This window comes from Schistosoma haematobium, chromosome 2 (assembly GCF_000699445.3).
Source record: "Schistosoma haematobium chromosome 2, whole genome shotgun sequence".
NCBI classification, from domain to species: Eukaryota; Metazoa; Platyhelminthes; class Trematoda; order Strigeidida; family Schistosomatidae; genus Schistosoma; species Schistosoma haematobium.
This window is the reverse complement of record NC_067197.1, coordinates 36,166,887-36,189,642: the sequence shown is the minus strand read 5'-3', so window position 1 is coordinate 36,189,642 and position 22,756 is coordinate 36,166,887. Positions and strand designations below refer to the sequence as shown.

At 40.1% G+C, this 22,756-nt stretch overlaps 1 protein-coding gene across 1 annotated transcript; it reads right to left on the bottom strand.

Annotated features, from left to right (window-relative positions):
* Nucleotides 1-1,571: 1,571 nt before the first annotated feature.
* Nucleotides 1,572-9,324, bottom strand: MDH2 (malate DEHYDROGENASE, NAD-dependent). The gene is made up of 7 exons (XM_035733088.2): nt 9,213-9,324; nt 8,919-9,171; nt 7,291-7,526; nt 7,145-7,249; nt 5,975-6,046; nt 3,017-3,169; nt 1,572-2,122 (listed from the first exon to the last, which is right to left on the bottom strand). The coding sequence occupies exons 1-7, from the start codon at nt 9,279-9,281 to the stop codon at nt 1,985-1,987; spliced, it is 1,026 nt and encodes a 341-aa protein (XP_035589544.2). The 5' UTR covers nt 9,282-9,324; the 3' UTR covers nt 1,572-1,984.
* Nucleotides 9,325-22,756: the final 13,432 nt, after the last annotated feature.

Here is a 22,756-nt window from a genome sequence, read left to right as displayed (position 1 = left end):
TGACTCCGGTCCTTACTTGGAATGCATCTCTCGACTGTCCTCCATGTACCACCTTGCAGTGTAGTTCGTTGTATGAATTCCGGATGGTGTTGACAATTTTCCCAGCTACTAACACCATAGTGTCGAACAAGTTCCCATAGGATCCTCCTGTTCACACTGCCAAACACCTTCTCATAGTCCATGAAGTTGATGTATAGTGACGAGTTCCACTCGACCGACTGTTCAACAATGATCCGTAGTATCGCAGTTTGGTCTGTGCACGACCGATCCTTACGGAATCCAGCCTGTTGATCTCGAAGCTGGACATTACTTAGTCGTTCATCTGATTCGGTAACACTCTGTTGAAGACTTCCTGGTACTGATAGTAGTGTGATGCCTCTGTAGTTCTCACATCTACTTTCTTTGGTATTTTGATGAGGTGTCCTTCTTCCCAGTCAGTCGGCACTTGTTCCTCTTCCCAACATCTACTGAATAGGGCGTTGAGCATACTTGCAGTTACTTTTATGTCTGGCTTCAGTGCTTCAGCTGGCATATTATCAGGTCCTGCTGCTTTCACATTCTTTATTTTTCTGACGGCCATCCCGATTTCTTCGATAGTTGATAGAGTGACATCTGTTGGCGCTGGTTCGATTTCCGGCGGGTTTAGTGGAGCTTGCCTATTCAAGAGTTCCTCATGTTGTTCTCCCAATCTGTTGCTCTGTTCTTAAATCTGAGTGATTGGCTTACCTTCTTTGTCCTCGACTGGTCTTTCTGGTTTCCCATACTTCCTGCTAGTTACACTTCGTCGTGTTATATAGTTGTCTCATAGTTCCTACTCTTACAGCTTTTTCTGCTGTCGCTTCCATGTATTTCTGCTTGTCGGCTCCAGTGAACCTCTTCACCCTCTTGTTAGCTTCTGTGTATTCGGCCTCTGCCTTGTCTTTCTCCGTCCTAGTTCGACGGTTGTTAATTGCTATCCTTTTGTTCTTCCTTTCCTGAATCTTGTCCAGTGTTTATGATGATGCTTGTTGCAGCCCAGCACCTACTGACACGTTGATGTTAATTCATCTTTGATTCTTTTCAAATCGTCCTCCATCGTAGTTTCTTATTTTTTCAGTAGATCCTGTAATGCTTGGAACCTGTTGTTGAGAGTTATCTTAAATTCGTTGAGTTTGTTAGTATCTCGTAGAAAGGCTGTATTGAACTTTTGAACTGCTGTTTCCCCAGCTGTCCACTGTTTCATTTTGGTCATAACCAGCTCCTCTCCTGGTTCCCACGTCTTCCATTATCCTTCTGAAATTTTATTGATACAAATATGATCTATCTGGTTCTCCATGGTGTAATCATTCTGACTACCTAGAAAAAAGACGATGTGTTACAATCAATGTTCTACTTGACTTTTAACCATTAGTTAGCAGGCTCAAACCACACCACCTAATCTAATTCGGGCAACTAGGTGACATTTCCCGATTTAGCACAAAACGTATGACTTACGACCGAGTACATATATCCAAAATTCATCAATTAATTGCATTTATAATAAACTTATTGAGCTGCATGCATATCTGAAGATTACAACAAAAACGCTAACATGACCGGGAAATGAAATGTATATTATTCTTCCAGATGTATATTGACTATAAATAAACCTAGTTATTTTAAACTAAGTACTGTTTTGAACACAAACACCCACACTGAAGCAGTATAACACTACTGAAGTTGGAAAATTACATAGTGTAAATGAAGAGAAAAGAAACAATAGACCACATTGAAGGGAATATGAGAGAAAAAAAGGACGGGTAACAACATTTCTATGTATGAAGTGGAAAGTCAAAGAAAGATTTAGGTTCGAAACAATGGAGTAAACAATTTCTTTAAGGATGTGTTGTTCCAGATATTACGGAAAAATGAAAATAGATTATTAGAGATAAAAGCCAAAAGATGTAGGCTGTTAAGAATAATTATGTAAATTACTTGATGGAGGAAATATAACCACTATCATAATTCATTTAGGTGTATATTTAGCTGCAAATTCTTTGCCTTTCTTAATATTTGCTTTTAGCTCTGGGATGAGTTTTTTAAGTAACTCAATTTCGTATTCATTTAATTTTCCAATACCCATATTCTTTTCAACACCTTCAGCCTAGAATTAGAATGGGAGAAAAGTAACGCTATTTAATTATAAAGAAAACATATTATGAAATTTTACAATGAAATGGTTTAACAGTTGAGCACAAAGTGGATTTCACAAACTTGTCAAAACACTAATCACCAGTCCGAAAAGAAATGTAACCAAAGTTTAAATGACAATATTTAAACATGTATAGTTAAGCTATCTGACAGCCTAGAAATCTGATTGTTGATGATTTAATTACAGCATATCTTTGAAGATACATGTAAGCCACAAAACACTTCTATTTCATTAGCCATGTTTCACACCCATAGATTAATATAGAGAACTGTTGTTGTCTATGCTTGCCTTCTGAATGAATAAATGCCAAAGTAATAGAAATTACCAAAAGCCAGAAGAATCTTTTGTATTCGTCACAGGGTTCTGTCAACTACCAAACACATTAGGGCTAGTAGAACTCTAAGAACAAGTGATGCGAACAACATGCTAAACCAATTTCTCCTCTATTGTCGAACTATGGGATGGTGAGAATTGGTTTTGAATAGACAGGTTGAACTGATCTACACTGTTATTTAATACTTTACCCTGAGTCCCAATAACAAAATACGAAGCACTGTATACCCATCCCTTTTTAGTGAATGATATGTATCCGAAATGTTTGGTAGCGTCGAGATTTTTCTAAAATCTGTAACCCAGTACAGAATGTGAGTTCTAGTTAGGTTTTATTAATATATTTTTCTTCAATACCAAAAGAGTACAGAAACAGTTATGCATTACGTTGTACAAGTATTGTCTGATGACTTGATAGGTTTGTTTAATGTTACGGTTGTATTACTAGCATAAGGTGATTAGATCATCAAATATATCACCGAGAATCACAATAAAAGCATAAGAGCGTTAACTTACACCAAGTGCAAGAGGAGTTGAAAAAAATTCACATTCTGTAACATCTGATTCTACAAAAGCACACTCCACCACGCCAGCTCGACCACTCATGGCTTCTAAAAGTGAGACAGCGAATCTTACTCCAGCATAAGCCATTGATAAAGTAGCAGAACCCTAAAATGATGCAAAACATGAGTAATATTGTAGTTACGTAATTAATTATCACACTTCAGCGAAGTGCCCGTAACAACAAAGGTTAACAAATGCCAACGATATAACGTTGCTGAGTTTTCACCAATAATCATTTATATTTGAGCAACATATTAGTTCGATAAGTTGACTTTAATTGTTAACTATTTCGATGTCTAACGAAAAATATGGTAATGGAAGTGCAACCAAAGATACTTGTCAACACCGTAGACCCACCAATAAGCTGAAATTACTTTTAAGAGACAAAAATTTGAAAATCCCAAGATTTAAAGATGTGTTCACAATTTTATGGCTGCGTTCACTAAAACTCTTGAGGCAATAATTTGAAAACCGTGAGTCAAAATTCTTGGGATGAATCATAAACACTACATTGTGATATGATGGAAAGAAAAGTCAATTTTCGATTGATGTACTCATTATGAGTTTTGTTTAACATTACTTCCCTTCTAATTCAATGTGATGATCATTCAGTGTAGTATTTGATTGTTTTTCCAGTATAATAAACGATATTCTTGTATTCACTTGACATGAACTATGCTCAGTAAGTGATTTGTTACAACTGAGTATGTGATTTAATCCTAATTATTAATCAAAATGGGTGTACAATCAATATATAAACCAGTGTATTTTAGACTAATATGATTCGTCGGCGTCATAGTGTTTTGGAGCACACTAATTGATTTATTTCCAGTAGATCAGCGCAAAATTAATGAATAGAGAAGACACTAGAATATTCCTGTTCAGATTGTTTACATGAACTAGCGTTTTTACTATATTAATTCATCCTATTCGGAGTTTTGAAAAACATTTTCATTTACTTGCTATTCGTTCTCTGATTTCCAACCCAGTGGAGTGAAATATTACGTTCAGAGAATACTAGCAGGTAGAAAATAGAACACATGGAACAATGTCAAACTGTGTGCACTCGTCCCAACCATTTAGAAGCAATTCTCACTTCAATATCTGAAGTGATATACGGTCGTGGAATAGTGGGTAGTTCCTTAGCCCCTAAATTCATAAGCCTGGTAAAATTATTTGTAAAATTTATAAAGTAAAACACAGAAAATACGAAACAAAAATGACCAAATGCATCTAGAATGTTGACTTACATTTTACCACATACAACTACTGCTAGTGAATGGATGATGGTTACGAATCTTAGTTACAAAAGCAGTAACGATTACTTACTTACGCCTGCTGCCTCTCGTGATAAAGCATAGGCCACCCACCAGCACTCTCCATCCAACTCTGTCCTGGGCAATCCTTTCCAGTAGTTTACAGTTACTATTCATCCTCTTCATATCTGCTTCCAATTCTCAGTGCAATGTGTTCTTCGACCTTCCTCTTTTCCATTTGCCTTCAGGATTCCAAGTTACGGCTTGCTTCGAGATGCAATTTGGTGTTTTTCACAATATATATCATATCCGCTTTAACTGTCCCCTCCTAATTCCCTCTTCAGTTGGGAGTTGATTTGTTCTCTCCTACAGTAGGCTGTTGCTGATGATATTCGACCAACGGACATTCAGGAACTTGAGTAGACAATTGTTTATAAATACCTGTACCTTTCTAATGATTGTTGTTGTAGTTATCCAAGTTTCAGCTCCATACAGTAGGACTGTCTCGACGTTCGTATTGAAGATTCTCACTCTGATATTGGTTGACAGTTGTTTTGAGTCCCTTTTGTTCTTCAACTGTAAGAATGCTGCCCCTACTTTGACAATCCTTACCCTTACGTCTGCATCAGATCCTCCACGTCCATCGATGAAACTACCCAGATACGTGAAAGATTCTGCATTTTCCAGAGCTTCTCCATCAAGTGTGCTTGGTTTGGTGTTCACCGTACTGTACTTGAGGATCTTGCTTTTTCCTTTGTATGCAGAGGCTGCTGTTACACTGGCAGTCTTCACCTGCATTTGTTGTCGTGTGTGGAATAGAAGGGCCAAGTCATCTCCGAAATACAAATCTTCTAATTGATTCCGAGCTATCCATTGTATTCAGTGTGTCCTCTTCAATGCCGACGTTTTCATAATCCAGTCAACCACCAGAAAAGGGTGGGGGAGAGTAGACAGCCTTGTTTGACTCCGGTCCTTACTTGGAATGCATCTCTCGACTGTCCTCCATGTACCACCTTGCAGTGTAGTTCGTTGTATGAATTCCGGATGGTGTTGACAATTTTCCCAGCTACTAACACCATAGTGTCGAACAAGTTCCCATAGGATCCTCCTGTTCACACTGCCAAACACCTTCTCATAGTCCATGAAGTTGATGTATAGTGACGAGTTCCACTCGACCGACTGTTCAACAATGATCCGTAGTATCGCAGTTTGGTCTGTGCACGACCGATCCTTACGGAATCCAGCCTGTTGATCTCGAAGCTGGACATTACTTAGTCGTTCATCTGGTTCGGTAACACTCTGTTGAAGACTTCCTGGTACTGATAGTAGTGTGATGTTTCTGTAGTTCTCACATTTGCTCAGATAGAAGGGTCAAGTCATCGCCGAAGTACAAATCGTCTAGGTGAATCCAAGCTGTCCACTGTATTTTGTGCTCCTCTTGAGACCTGAATTTTTTATAATCCAGTCAATCATCAGACGAAAAAGTAGATATAAGCATGCTTGTTTGATACCGGTCTTCAGTTGGAATGCAGTACGGATTAGCATATACTTCATTGAACACTACTACCTCATTCTCACTACTTTACACTTTCCACTACACTGACAAGTCAGTGGGAAAAAAGTAAGCACATGTTCAAAAATGTAGAAATCTTACTGCTCCAGCTTTTGCTTCCACAACTTCAGTACCAGCCTCCTGAATACGTTTGGTAATTTTTTCTCTTTCATCCTATAATTTAGAAAAGTTAATGTAAACACCATGATAATTTACCTATGAATATTTATGAAACTATTTTTGAACTTATCAGTTACAAAATATTTACAAGCGGAAATAGTTGGTAAGCTGACGGACTTACAACTTTCCACGGCAAAATAGTTTGCTTTTGGTTTCTTACACAATAATGTTAACACTATTTACGAAGTTCCGGAGACAATACAAATACACGGGTATATAAAGAAATAATTCGATTCTTGCAATCGAATGTTTGCTTTAAACTGTTTCCAGATACTTATATAATAAGACAAAATGTAAGTATCATGGGCATCGTGCAAGGAATATAAATACTCTAACACAAAGCAGCTTTACGACGGTCTGACAGGTAGTCTTGGTGGGATGGAAAAAGCGAAACTAAACTTCATTTAAACATAGTGAACATTTAAGTTATGTTACGGATATTTCAGACCCTGTTGCGATAGTTTGACTACAGAAACCCAAGTACGACAGTTCGGCAAAAGCACTCTTACTCTACACTTGTGAAACAGCCACTTCAAGCAGACGTGCAGTGACTGAGTTTAGTTTTTCACTGTCATCGTCGAATTTTCCGGATTTGTTAGAACATTATATAACTGATTTTGAACTCATGTGACTTTTATCCAACAGATTTCGCCCACAGAAACAAGTTTCGAGGACTTGGAAATGACTTAAATAATGAACCTAGCGTCTTATGTCTGGCATTACAAGTTGATGCTTAAACTGAACAGAGGTTTAGGACTAGTCAGTCTATGGTACGGAGCGAATGATAGTCGTATGTAGGCGCTGCAATTTGTTCGTCCATCATGGGTCTCTTAAAATGTAAACTGAGGTCAAGTAGTTAGCAGCCTTAATAGTTCAAAACAAAAGTCAGTAGAAATCCTAACGAGAAGAATGTGAATCATATTGGCTCTTCTGTTATTCAGACTTATCTCTTATTTTTCTACCAGCTACTACATTATCTATTCCTCTCACTATTCACTCATGAAACTTATTTTTCATATTGTGCACCCTATGATATCTTTGTATGAAGATCTTGTTTAAAATAAAATTACACATAAAAGTAGTGTACTCTACCTGTGGAAATGATACATGGGGACTGCATTGAGATATTACAGGAAGAATTGTAATACCTGAGTGCCCGCCAATAACGGGGCAAGAAACCTTTCGCACAGCAAGATCCTAAAGACAAATATTAGGAAGCCTGCAAAAAACGAACATACTTTTGCCTGAGCAATAAAGGTATTAGATCGAACAACATCAAGAGTCGTAACTCCAAACAGACGCTTGGGATCATAAACGTTATGGCGTTTTAAAATCTCAGCTGCAATTGGTACAGTGCTGTTGACAGGATTTGTGATTATGCATATCATTGCTTTCGGGCAATTTTTAGCGCACGAGTCAATAAGTTCTGCAACAATAGATGCGTTGGTATTGAACAAATCATCGCGCGTCATCCCTTAAGAGAAAAGAAAGTGTGCGATATGGAAGAATAATTTGTGCGAAAATTTGAATATCAGACTCCGTTAATATAACTAGTAAATTATGATCGACAGCCGACACTCTAAACCCAATCAAAGGAGTCTAAACCCGGAAACTAAACGTAGGTTACACCTATGTGAAGCCGTGAATGCAGAGTCCACCCACTGAATTCATGGGTCTTCCACAATTGCAACTTATTTATGAAGTTTCCTTCAGAATACTGTTCTTGTTATGCGAAAATCCTCAGAGACCGCAGAACTAGTCTACTAAATGACCAATTATTTACACATGCTGCATAGATAACTTTTGGATTTGAACAGATATTTAGCAAACAATGTGTGAATTAACAGTCTAGTCTGAAATAAATTAGTAAAATCCAATTATCGCTATATATTAGTCAGCAAACCATATTAGGAACTGTCAACTTACCGAACTAGGAGGGGTGGATAGAGAAAAGACTACAGAAGATTAGTTGAACGAAACTGCCTCTCATAAGCATAGCGCCGCAGATACATAAATAACAATCGCCTTCGCCATTTTTTGTTGGGCATAAAAGTTTAGTTATGTTTGGTCAATACTTAGGTTTCCTCAAAAGATTGTAGTTAGTAAAATTTAGATTGTGAATAACCAGATAATAAGAATGACTAAAATAGAAAAATCGGCAAGTTTTGGTTGAAAACTTATGTTACTTTTCAATGAAATGAATTGTCTCAAACAACACTGCCCCTAAGTTGGGATGGAATTCAGTATAAATTGGAGTACCCAGTCATATACCACAACCCTTATGTGAGGGTTCATTGTATCATCTTGTTGCTTAAACTGAATTCGGTACAAGGTAAATCGAACCAGTTGATTTTTGAGTCACTACCCCCAACGTTTCTTTTATGACTTATTTCTGTATCAGTATTCGACTGGGCTAAAAATTTGGCGAGACCATAATTCATGTACGAACCAATCGGATTTACGACAACAGGTCCTGAATTTTGGCGCAAGTTTAATTTGCCTATTTGGCTAAATAGAGTTTTGGCATTAGAGCTGATGTCAGTTCGTGATGATAACTCTAAATCTAATTCCTAAACTTGACTATCAACTGTAAATATTTATCCTAATTCCTCACTGGTTCATAACCCTGATTTGGCCGTAGTATGTACGTGGACATTTTCAAGGCTTTTTAGCGTAGTCCAATGGTCGTCCATAAATTATAATCTCGAGACTATAATTTCACGGTGACCACCATGACGAAATAAGGAACACGGCGTTTCGACTAAAATCGGTTGTGGTACAATTTCTTCAGATCACACAATTGTCCGTTTTGAACCACTAAACCTTACCCAAACTTTAGTCTGCGAGGAAAGACCAGTCAGCTTACCAGGCTTACGAGGCATTCCCGCGGGAATAATAACAACATTTGCACCAAAAAGACATTCTGCAAGCTCTCCTGGTCCAAGATGTGCAGTCACCTGAGCTTGAGTTTCAATATGGCTGAGGTCAGCGGCAACACCTTTTACATGAGCAATATCATACAGTGAAAGCTGAGAAATCAAGGGTGATTGTTTCAAGAGCAGTGATAGAGGTTGACCTATACCACCGCTAGCGCCTAATACGGCAACTTTTGGAGAATGCTATGGAACAAAGCATATTACCCGTAGGTGAAAAAACCTACCTTTGAAGAGGTTAAAAAGCTTCTAAAACTAATCCCGAATCGGAAAACATTGGCACCTCTTGAAAACATCTCAAAGTAATGCGCCTTGAACAGCAGATGGAGTCCTACCGAAGAGTCAAACAAACTGGACCGGTCAAGGTCAACAGCTACAGAAACATCATATGTAACGCATTCAAAACCTTAAGCTATCGACTTATGTCCTAATCTTACTGTGAGATTATCAACTTCTTTCATTACCATAGTTAATGCCGTTTTCAATGCTCGCTGAGTCGTCTAATTTTTTTATCTTCTCTCAACATCTATACAACCTTCTACATTATACTAACACAACATAGCTCTATGCTAGAATCATGAAAACTAGAGTGTGAAAGTTACGCACATATGAATTGCTACTAATTAGTTCTTCTACTGAAGTATATCGAGAATCAACACAAACGTCAAGCAGATAAGTTTATATGTTATGTTCATTTAATTTCTACAGCATTTGTAGTAGTCTATCGAAAATCTCTTGATTACCTACTATGTGTGTCTTTAGGTTAGGTGGTGTAGCGGTAAATAAATCCCCAAAATAAATATCTCTGTAAGTTTTCGACATTGGATGCTGACCAGATTAGTTTTAGTGGAATCACCTAGCTGAAGGCGCTCGGTCATGCATCCGCACCAGATCACGTGTGGTAACACTGTGCTCAACGTCTACCGCAATCGCTAGCCAGATTAGATCAGACAATCCCGATATATTGGTTATCGCCAAATACACTCTTCCAACCCCCTCGATTCTGTCTTTTGGTTTCCCTTGGTGGGTACGAATCATATTAGGTGTTGCTGGTAAAAGCGTTGTCAAACACTGAATACCTGTGCCATCTTCATTGGTGAGCCCGACGTGATCTGGCACACCTAATTGCAACTGTGAGTCTGTTCCTTTTTGGGATTTTCATATATTATTGCCTTACTTTTTTTAATTTTTATACATTGTGATATTTTTTCCCGTGTCTCAGGATATCTATATTTTTCCCTCGTATTCTCGTACTTAATATTCCCCTATGACCGAACAGACTCCTAAGATAAATCTCCTCCTAGCCCAAATGAGTTCTTCAGAAATCATAAACATCATGTTGCAGACTCTCACGATAAAACGGGTCGGTATGGATAGTGGTGTGCATTCTACATGAGATCTGATAGATTAGGTAGTCACATCATGGCAAATCTACGAGTATGGAATAGGTCTGCTATTCGAGTAGCGTAGGAAACTGTACAAAGCGCTAACCTTGACTACAACTCTGCGAAATAGTAAGGGCCATACAAAGGGATTCTGTAGGCTGGTAAACTATGAAATTTACCCTGGCATTAAAAAGGGGACTATCTATATGTCACAAACCCAGTCTGTCAATCATGACTCGATGCTTATCAGGTTGAGCTTATTAAAGAGGCACGTATGATCAATCCCATCAAAAGCTTTAGCGAAATGAAAGTGTAACGCATCCACCTTCCCCTTGTGATCGAGGATGGTGGTTCATTTACCTACTCCACTCAGATTGCTGATGTTAGAGTTGTTCTTTTTTGGGACAGACTGATTTGTAATGTATTGAACTGTGGGCAGTAAAAAGCTACGGTAATCGTCAAAACCAAATTAAGCATGGGATTGACAACTCACCCCCAATACTTTGTTCTTCAATGCTGATACATCCAAAAGTTTAGAATTCCGACGTTTGTTGCCAGAAAGACGTTTTAGTTTGGTTTTATGAATAGGATAGAAACGTATGACGAAGTCACCAGGTTTTCAAAAGGGATCATGGATTGTAAACGTGTGGTCCATGCTAGAAAATGTTTGATTATTTTTTCAAATCAGGTATAATCGAATAATCCTAGTTTCTCAATGAGATTGATGAGTCGAGCTATGGCATGCATGTTTTTTTGGGAAAGTTGACTTTAAAAGGATCAAAATCTTTTAAGATTGACATGTAACTTTGGGGCAAGTCAGTCGAAGCATTCTCACCTAATATCCTGCCGATGTTGGGCAGTTTATTCATTTTCACCTGATCATCTAACAGAGGAGACAGTGGTGTACAGTGAGATAAAGATCTTGTCTGGGTATGTGCACATTAATGGGAGCTCTTTGAGGATCATCTTGTTAATCTTCTGGCAGGAAAAACAATTGGGAGGATTTGTAGCTCCTGTAAACGGCAATAAACAACAAAACGTTCAAGTTATTTCAGTAATAATGAACAAAATAGGCGATCTGGCGTCAATTTTTGTAGACTATATGTCTATCTTCTACATTTTATTGCAATAAATTTGGCATTTTCCCGTTGCTTCCTCCGAATATCCGAGGTTTTCAAGTGTGTCTTGGTCGCATTTATCAAAACGAGTCCTGACAATGTAATATTTATCGTTAACTATTTCTTCTTTTGACTGTTGCTATTGTAGTTTTCATCAATATAAATCAGTCCTGGATATTTACGGTACAGACACACCTGGTGGTGACTGCAAAGATAGGTATTGTGACGCTACAACTGTCGTCATAATACTTACTCAATTCTTGATAACAAAAACTTCCAGCCGTGCGCCACAACTTGAAAAATTGTGTGCTTATCGACGGCAACTCTCGCATTCATAGGTTTGACACCAGGGACGGCGGCTTCCTTGCCAGTGTGGGAAATTACATGTTCTATTATAGCGTCAGAAAATCAAGATTACGAACGAAGTGGTATCAAGTTCACCTTTGATGATGATTTTCATGTTCGTCTACCACAAACCGCACACGAACTATCAAATGGATGATCGTGAACCATCCTGAAAGATTTAATAGAATATCCATTACGATCCAAAGAAACATAGACGTTGAATTATAATGGTACCTACTAGTTAGGGCTCTAAATGTTTATCGTCGATACGTCTTCCTCGGGGCTTTCGCTCAACAAAAGTACGTTTCAACACGACAAACTTATATTTCCTTCATACGTCCCAACTACTATTACTCTTCACATGCACGTAGTGAGTGTGCATAATCTACAAAGCCACGTGACGATGCTTATATTAAGTACTGAAATTCATTTGGTTCATTCTGTAAGTCGTCCCCAAGCGAAAATGTTTGTTCAGTACAGGCCGTATAAACTGATCATTTATATTAACTAAGACATCCCCTAAACTGCGGGTTTGACCAATAGACCTGGACACCGTTCTTCTGACTGAAAATATTGAGAATATAAATAAATAGTCCTTGGAAATGCCTGTCATCATATTTATCGATATTGAGTTATTTTGCGAATATAATGCAATCTGCAACAAAATGAATACAATGGGGGTTTTTTGAAGGACATTTATGAAAAAATGTAGTGTTTGCACTTAAAAAGGAGACAAACTGTTAATGGTTCTCAACCGCTATTCAATGTTTTCGGGAATCAACCGACAAATTGGTCATTCTGAAACAACGCAATCACGCTAGCTAATACACCCTCAATCAACTTCAAGCATTCAAATATCGGAATGTCGGATCTGTGCAAAACTACTCAAGATCGCGGAAACAAGAATTAAGCCAATTCAGCTTGAACATGAATTTCCATTCAACTCGATATAAGTCGGCTGTTGGGAGAGTATTACTGCAGAGTATCTAGAATCATGTCTTAAATTTCCTTTCAGATATTCGAATGATAATCAACTCATCGTTCAATTGTTTTTATCACAATAATATTAACTGTCATCACGATACTCAAGAAGTTTAGCAAACCACCCGTCGACACAACTCGTGCAAAACTTATTCGGAACATTTTCGAAGTTCGATCAACAAAAGTAAAACTTTCCTGTGCAGTTTGAGACAGTGGGTAAGGTGGTAGTGATAATAATTCATTCTTAAATAGCAGTATATTACACGCCGCATGTTCATCTACAGGTAAGGTCAAAAACTCACAAACGATACAAGGTTTGCCGTCACAAATTACTCGGTTGCGTTTATATGTTACAAGACGGGCCGATCGTTAATACGGGTTTATAAATTTGGATACATAAAAATAAATCTAGAATGTCCAGTGTAAAAGTTGGTGAGCTTTATTGATGATGTTTTGGGGTAAGCAACGCGTGCTCAAAAATTGATGCAGACAAACTTCAAAGCTGTTCGGAAAAACCACGTTTTTGGTGGTGTTTTGTTCTCTGATGTTCTCTGGTGTTTTGTTCTCAGAGAACAAAACACCACCAAAATCATCCACCTGAGCTACAAATCTTCTCCACCATCTCAAAACCACGTTATGTGACCAATAAACAATCGTATAACTAAATAATAATACAAAATGTCAACTCCGTCATATTGCTTCAGAATTCTTGATAGTAACCTTCAAACAACGGGTTTATCAGTCTTGTGGTAAAAACGGCTATATATATTTCAGAAATACTGGAGGTATCAATCAAGGCGCAGGATGAAGTCATATGTTTTGAGATGGTGGAGAAGATTTGTAGCTCAGAGTAGCTCAGAGAACAAAACTCCATCGAAGTCATATGTTTCATACATGTTTTCTACGGTTCATCACAATGGTGTTGAAAAAGAGAATAGAGGTAAGAAGGATGAAAAGCAGAATAAACAACACCCCTGACCGGTGAAGTTGAGTCATTTGAGGAGAGATTTAGCTATAATTACTTACCCTAGTTTTCTTCCAGCAGAATAATGGTTCCTAGTTTGTATTTAAATAAGTTAAAGAAAACAAGTCAGTTGCTCCGTAGCGAATGGATAAAGAATTGTATAAATAGAGATTATTAACGTCTGAATATTTATAATTACGCCCCCGAATACCCTGATACGAGCGGGAGATGGAAGACTCAACTCTCCCTCTTGAAATGCTCTCACATGGCCATGCGTATATAGTCTCTGCCAGGGAAGTCCTACTCACTACCTTCTCGTGGCATTACTGTTGTTTACGAAATTGAGAGGACGAAAAGTGAATGACCGGCGCTTTAACCGGGTTGGTGGACATGAAGAGTCCACCTAGGGGAGTTGGAAAACCCTGATTCCAAACCAATGGTGCACATGGGCTCCAGTATCCCGAGGGTATAATAGGCTTATGAATCAATCATTGTTCACCGGCTGCTATGGGACTGCGTCTCCTTACCATGCACCACCGCCTTGTGGATTAGACCTTTATGTCAAAGGCTCCGAGTGTCGCCCGCTAAGAAAACTACTTGCTACGGTATGGGGACTTCTGAACAGGGTTATAGCTCCACTGCAACGGAAGTTTACTGGTGGTCTATTCCACGTGGTTGACTAACGAATAAAAAATAACTGTGACGTACGTTTATGAAGGTTCTTGGAATCTCTAGAAAATTTCTGTTACTGCGTAGATTGTGGGATGATATCATAGGGTACGATGGGGTGGATGCCGAAGAATAAGAAATACCGTTTATAAGCCGGTAGATAAAGATAAGTTCTAATTTAATACATCTGATCCACAGGGGTTCAAACGTCAGTTGCTGACATCTTTGGTAATAATCCTTGTTGTCAGGCTACCCTCAAACAGCTTTCGTGAACCTAATTTGAACACCTTCAAATCCAATCAGATCATTATGCCTGCAATTACTGGAAGCTAAAATGCCATATTCAAGTATGGGTAAGCCACACTTGTTGTTTCGTAACAATCTCGATTCGATGATATTGGAATTTATCATTATGAAAACAATGAGCTACTATCTCTGGATATTAAAAACGAAATGTGCTCGGAAAATTCTAAACTGTTACTATTTCTCGAACTCAAGTCACGAACAGTGTTGAGAGGTTTCAGTGTATATTTGTGTACAGCCAGATTTACGTGAAGTCAGCATCCTGCTCAAATTATTGGTGACACTTATGGAGAAAAACACAGAAAATACGAAACAAAAATGACCAAATGCATCTAGAATGTTGACTTACATTTTACCACATACAACTACTGCTAGTGAATGGATGATGGTTACGAATCTTAGTTACAAAAGCAGTAACGATTACTTACTTACGCCTGCTGCCTCTCGTGATAAAGCATAGGCCACCCACCAGCACTCTCCATCCAACTCTGTCCTGGGCAATCCTTTCCAGTAGTTTACAGTTACTATTCATCCTCTTCATATCTGCTTCCAATTCTCAGTGCAATGTGTTCTTCGACCTTCCTCTTTTCCATTTGCCTTCAGGATTCCAAGTTACGGCTTGCTTCGAGATGCAATTTGGTGTTTTTCACAATATATATCATATCCGCTTTAACTGTCCCCTCCTAATTCCCTCTTCAGTTGGGAGTTGATTTGTTCTCTCCTACAGTAGGCTGTTGCTGATGATATTCGACCAACGGACATTCAGGAACTTGAGTAGACAATTGTTTATAAATACCTGTACCTTTCTAATGATTGTTGTTGTAGTTATCCAAGTTTCAGCTCCATACAGTAGGACTGTCTCGATGTTCGTATTGAAGATTCTCACTCTGATATTGGTTGACAGTTGTTTTGAGTCCCTTTTGTTCTTCAACTGTAAGAATGCTGCCCCTACTTTGACAATCCTTACCCTTACGTCTGCATCAGATCCTCCACGTCCATCGATGAAACTACCCAGATACGTGAAAGATTCTGCATTTTCCAGAGCTTCTCCATCAAGTGTGCTTGGTTTGGTGTTCACCGTACTGTACTTGAGGATCTTGCTTTTTCCTTTGTATGCAGAGGCTGCTGTTACACTGGCAGTCTTCACCTGCATTTGTTGTCGTGTGTGGAATAGAAGGGCCAAGTCATCTCCGAAATACAAATCTTCTAATTGATTCCGAGCTATCCATTGTATTCAGTGTGTCCTCTTCAATGCCGACGTTTTCATAATCCAGTCAACCACCAGAAAAGGGTGGGGAGAGTAGACAGCCTTGTTTGACTCCGGTCCTTACTTGGAATGCATCTCTCGACTGTCCTCCATGTACCACCTTGCAGTGTAGTTCATTGTATGAATTCCGGATGGTGTTGACAATTTTCCCAGCTACTAACACCATAGTGTCGAACAAGTTCCCATAGGATCCTCCTGTTCACACTGCCAAACACCTTCTCATAGTCCATGAAGTTGATGTATAGTGACGAGTTCCACTCGACCGACTGTTCAACAATGATCCGTAGTATCGCAGTTTGGTCTGTGCACGACCGATCCTTACGGAATCCAGCCTGTTGATCTCGAAGCTGGACATTACTTAGTCGTTCATCTGATTCGGTAACACTCTGTTGAAGACTTCCTGGTACTGATAGTAGTGTGATGCCTCTGTAGTTCTCACATCTACTTTCTTTGGTATTTTGATGAGGTGTCCTTCTTCCCAGTCAGTCGGCACTTGTTCCTCTTCCCAACATCTACTGAATAGGGCGTTGAGCATACTTGCAGTTACTTTTATGTCTGGCTTCAGTGCTTCAGCTGGCATATTATCAGGTCCTGCTGCTTTCACATTCTTTATTTTTCTGACGGCCATCCCGATTTCTTCGATAGTTGATAGAGTGACATCTGTTGGCGCTGGTTCGATTTCCGGCGGGTTTAGTGGAGCTTGCCTATTCAAGAGTTCCTCATGTTGTTCTCCCAATCTGTTGCTCTGTTCTTAAATCTGAGTGATTGGCTTACCTTCTTTGTCCTCGACTGGTCTTTCTGGTTTCCCATACTTCCTGCTAGTTACACTTCGTCGTGTTATATAGTTGTCTCATAGTTCCTACTCTTACAGCTTTTTCTGCTGTCGCTTCCATGTATTTCTGCTTGTCGGCTCCAGTGAACCTCTTCACCCTCTTGTTAGCTTCTGTGTATTCGGCCTCTGCCTTGTCTTTCTCTGTCCTAGTTTGGGGGATCATTTTATTCTTCGTGACCAGAGTATTGTAGTGACAATATGCGTTCCGGGCAAACCTTACCATGGTAACACTGAAACGTATTTTCGGTCATTTCGACGAAAGAACTTTTCACATAACCTTCAACAGTTTTTTGTACTTTATTTTCAGTATGGAAGTGTAATGTTTTCTCCGTCGCTCCAAAAGTACGAATGCACACTGAAACGCATAAAATGGCGAGTCACGAAGTCAGTTCGGGGACTCAAATTCAAGTCATGTGAAGAGCGCGTTCAATCACTGAACCTTTACCTATCAGGGAACAAACGCCTTATGGGTGACCTTCTAATGACTTACAGCATCCTAAGCACATGAAGATGGCACAGGTATTCAGTGTTTGACAACGCTTTTACCAGCAACACCTAATATGATTCGTACCCACCAAGGGAAACCAAAAGACAGAATCGAGGGGGTTGGAAGAGTGTATTTGGCGATAACCAATATATCGGGATTGTCTGATCTAATCTGGCTAGCGATTGCGGTAGACGTTGAGCACAGTGTTACCACACGTGATCTGGTGCGGATGCATGACCGAGCGCCTTCAGCTAGGTGATTCCACTAAAACTAATCTGGTCAGCATCCAATGTCGAAAACTTACAGAGATATTTATTTTGGGGATTTATTTACCGCTACAGATCACCCCCCCCTAGTGGGGTAGTGATGACCCTAAGACGTGGCTAGCCAGAAGTTTAAACCCAACGAGTCTGTCGTTGGTAAAAACTCTTCTGATAGCTTGCTAGGTTTAGCAGCGTCTGGTCGTCTTTCCTTTCTATATGGGATCGAGGTACAAAATAGTAAAAAAAGGAAAAGTACAAAGAAAATTTCGGCTCCTCGTAAACTTCATCGTTCTTTTCTAGCCGTCCTGGAAAAGAAAAAAATGTAAGTGCATGTCGAAATACACTCGTTCGTGCGTGAAAACACAATGTTGGCGAAAAAAAGGAAAATAAACTCTCGCACACGTAAAAATTTATGTTTTCGTTCGTTTGTTTTTTTTGAAATAAAAATAAAAATATATGAGCATAATAAAATTGTTTTTAAAAAATATTATGTATCGTAAAAAGAAAGATCGAGATAATATAAAATGTCGAACAGTGCCTTACGTGCAGTAGTCGTTTAAATGTTCGGGAAATCTTACTCTTCTTCCAGAACGCGTCGTCTTAAGCTTATTTTCAGATACATTTGGAGTGTCATCGCTAGTGTTAGTTGTCGGTCGAGGAATTATGAGTGTAGGAGTCGTGTTGTGCGTATGTACCGAAGGAAAGTCAACGTGAATAGGATATCCTTCTAAACACGCTGCTTTTGAGCGATCGATGCTGATGCTATCGTTGGTTCCGTTCTTATCGACTATATAGTACTTAGATTCACGTTGAAGAACTTTGAAGGGTCCTTCGTATGCTGATTCGAACGGTCGTCGATGCGAGTCTCGACGAACGAAAACGTGTGTACTATATCGTAAGTCAGGTTGAACGAAAACATCGGTTGATTGTGGTCGAATGGAAGCAGGTTTAACTGAACGCATTGCGTTTGTAAGCCTGTTCGTGTAGGAGGTTAGATCCATGTTTATTGAAGAAGATGGAGGATCCACGAATTCTCCTGGAAGTCGAAGTGTCGTTCCATAAACGAGTTGAGACGCAGTGTATCCAATGTCAGCTTTCACTGCATTGCGGATACCTAGTAAGACGAGTGGAAGAGCGTCGGTCCACTGCGAAATGTTTGCTGCTGATAGTGAAGCTTTTAGTTGTCGGTGAAAGCGTTCTACCAACCCGTTTGCTTGTGGGTGGCAGGCAGTCGTTCGGAAGCGAGTGATTCCTAAAAGTGTGGTCAGATGACGGAAAAGATCAGATTCAAACTGGCGTCCGCGGTCTGTAGTGATGGTTGAAGGGTAACCGAAGTTTGCTACCCATCGTTCGACGAAGGCGGGAGCCACTGTTTCAGCAGTGATGACCTTAATAGGTACTGCTTCTGGCCATCGAGTGAAACGGTCAACGCAGGTTAAGAGATAAGAGTATCCATTTGAATCTGGTAAAGGTCCTACCAAATCCAAATGAACATGGTCGAAACGAGCATCGGGAGTTTTAAACGAGCCTAAGGGACATTTATTGTGTCTGATAACCTTAGGTTTTTGGCAGCTTACACAGGAGCGTGCCCACTCCCTCACGTCTTTATTCATTCCAGGCCAGCAAAACCTTTCTGCTATAAGCTTGATGGTTGCACGAACACCTGGATGCGAAAGTTTGTGCAATGTGTTGAAGACATTGCGTCGATAATGTTTCGGCACGATTGGGCGATCCCTACCTGTAGATGTGTCACAAAGTAAGGTTTCTTTACCTGTTCCCATCTGTTTGATGCGTAGTTTAAGTGTTGTGGACGATAACTCGTGCTGAAGATCAGTGTCTTCTTTTTGAAGCTCGGCGAGTTTAAGAAGGTCGATTCCTTGGAAACTGTTCAAGGAAGTTATACGAGATAAAGCGTCTGCAACTACATTGTTTGCTCCAGAGATGTGTTGAATATCTGAAGTAAACTGCGAAATGTAGTCCAGTTGTCGAGACTCACGGGGAGAGTACTTGTCAGAAGGAGAGCTTAACGAGAAAGTGAGCGGTTTATGGTCCGTGAAAAGAGTGAATTCACGGCCTTCGATGTAGTGTTGGAAATGCCGTACAGCACAATACATAGCTAGGAGTTCCCTACCGAATGTGCTGTACCTCGATTCGGTGTCTAGCAACCTTCTAGAGAAAAATGGCAAGGGTTGCCAGGAGTTTTTAACCCATTGTTGTAGGACTCCTCCGATTGCTGAGTCGGATGCGTCTACTGCGATGCTAATGGGTGCTCGGGTGTCCTGATGAGCAAGCATTGTTGCTTTAGCGATAAGTTCATTAGTTATGGAGAATGCTTTTCGTGCGGTGTCGTCCAGATTGATGGATTTCGCATTTCCACGAAGTTGATCGATAAGGGACTTCATAAGTAATGCGCATTTCGGTATGAATCGTCTATAGAAACTTACAAGGCCGTTAAACGTTCGTAATTGCTTGACGGTGTTCTGTTCTGGGTAATCCAGAATTGGCTCTAAGGGGTCGGATTCCTTGATCATCGATAGTGTGCCCCAGAAAGTCTAACGAGTCGGTTCCGAATTGGCATTTCTGAACGTTTACCGTAATGCCATGTTTTTGTAGTCGTTCGAAAACAAGATCTAGATGCTTGAGATGTGATTCTCTGTCCGGACTTGCGTTTAGGCAGTCGTCAACATACGCATGTACGAAGTTGAGACCTCGAAAAACGTCGTCTATGAATCTTTGGAATGTTTGAGCAGCGTTTCTTAAACCGAAAGGCATTCGCAAAAATTCATAGAGTCCGAAGGGAGTAATGATGGCGGTTTTCGGTATGTCGTCTGTGGCCATGGGGATTTGGTTATACGCTTTAACCAAGTCGATTTTCGAAAAGACAGTTGTACCTTTCAAGGTAGCTGTCAAATCGTGAATGTGAGGCAACGGGTAACGATCGGAAATGGTTTTTGCATTTAATCGCCGATAGTCACCAGTTGGACGCCAATCGTTGCTGTCCTTTTTAGGGACCATGTGCAACGGAGATGCATATGGGCTACTTGACGGTCGTATGATTCTTAGGTCTATCATGTGATTGAACTCGTTTTTCACCAACCTTAGCCTTTCAGGGGCTAGTCGTCGTGCTTTAGAGAATACAGGTGGTCCTGTAGTCGTAATGTGATGTGTAACATTGCTGGTTACACACAGTAGTTTCGGTTGCGTTTGATGAATCTCAGGATACTTGTCGGGTAGTGGTTGATAAAGTGCGTCTATCGTGTACTTAATAGTGACTGGGGATAATTTGCAACCAGATAAAGAAGTTACGCAAACTACTAGCCTCCGTTTGTGCGTGTCGATGATTAGATTATGGTGTTGTAGAAGGCATGGAAACATCTGCAACAACGAAGATCCAGTGAATGGGTTTGCGTAAACCCACGTTAAGGTAAACGTACCTTTTGCCATACGTAGCGATAGGTTTTCCGTTTGCCGCCTGTAAGTTTAAAGCCGATTCGTGAAGTCGGTCGTTAGAATTCGCTGGGAGAACGCTAACTTCTGCGCCAGTGTCGACGAGGTAGCGAACTCTCGTTGTCACATCTGTGACGTATAACAGACGGCTTTGTTCGCCGGCTACGGTTGCCGTTAACGCGTGCCGGCTTGGAAGTTTCCCGAGTTGTTTTTCGAGTCGGTCGGTTTTGAGTTGGGAAAATTGCATGGTTTTCTGCAATTTCTGGAAGACTTTCCATACTGGTTATGATACCAGCACCAGTCGGGGTTATCTGTCTCTCGTGGTCTAGAGACAGATCGCTTACGTGAAATGCTTCTACATGGGGTGTGTGAGCTCTTACGGTCGTTACGATGGTTAAGATAACGCGTGAGTGTATGACATAACTTTGTTATGTCATTCTGAGACGTTTTAGGCTTTTCTTTGGCTGAAAAACGTCGGGGTTGTTCTGAAACGAGACCAGAACCGCTTGCACTTGTTGGGGAAGTTTGGACAAGAAAAACTGTTTGAATAGGCCTCCGCCGAAAGTTCTTAAGCCTATAACCTCTCTCATCCTTTGCAACATGTCCGTCGCAGAACCGTGCTGCAGGTCTATGTTATTAAAGAGTTGATCTAGCCTTTGTAGATAGGTTAGGTCCCCTCGTTTAAGAATCGAACGCTTTAAGGTTTCGTACGGTTCAGAAACATCACTAGTAAACATACTAGGTGTTACGTACCTGTCGAATTCCAGCGGTAGTGCCTTGACTACTGCGAGGAATTGCGCACGTGTGTCGTTCACGCCGTGCTCGTGGAAGTCGGCTTCTGCGTAGCAGAACCAGGCTTCGATATTGTCGGGCCAGAAGGGCATGAGTTGGATCGAGTGTGGGAACATGGTCTTAATCTTAAATATCTTAGGAGTCTGTTCGGTCATAGGGGAATATTAAGTACGAGAATACGAGGGAAAAATATAGATATCCTGAGACACGGGAAAAAATATCACAATGTATAAAAATTAAAAAAAGTAAGGCAATAATATATGAAAATCCCAAAAAGGAACAGACTCACAGTTGCAATTAGGTGTGCCAGATCACGTCGGGCTCACCAATGAAGATGGCACAGGTATTCAGTGTTTGACAACGCTTTTACCAGCAACACCTAATATGATTCGTACCCACCAAGGGAAACCAAAAGACAGAATCGAGGGGGTTGGAAGAGTGTATTTGGCGATAACCAATATATCGGGATTGTCTGATCTAATCTGGCTAGCGATTGCGGTAGACGTTGAGCACAGTGTTACCACACGTGATCTGGTGCGGATGCATGACCGAGCGCCTTCAGCTAGGTGATTCCACTAAAACTAATCTGGTCAGCATCCAATGTCGAAAACTTACAGAGATATTTATTTTGGGGATTGATTTATCGCTACACACTTATGGGCATCCGCTTAAACATCTGCTTAAGTTTAGTCCCTTAGGGTTAACACACTGAAACTGGGGACTCAACACAGCAGAACGGTCTGTAGTCACTCTTTACACTCCTTAAAAGTAGTCAAATGATGGATTTCGCTCACTGCTGAGCTATTCCTAGTGACTTCCCAGGAGTACTTTAAGAGGAAACTTGACACCTTCTTAAGGACTAAAGACAGGATCTCCTTATAATTTGCCAACTTTTCAAAAATCTTCTTTATTATCAAA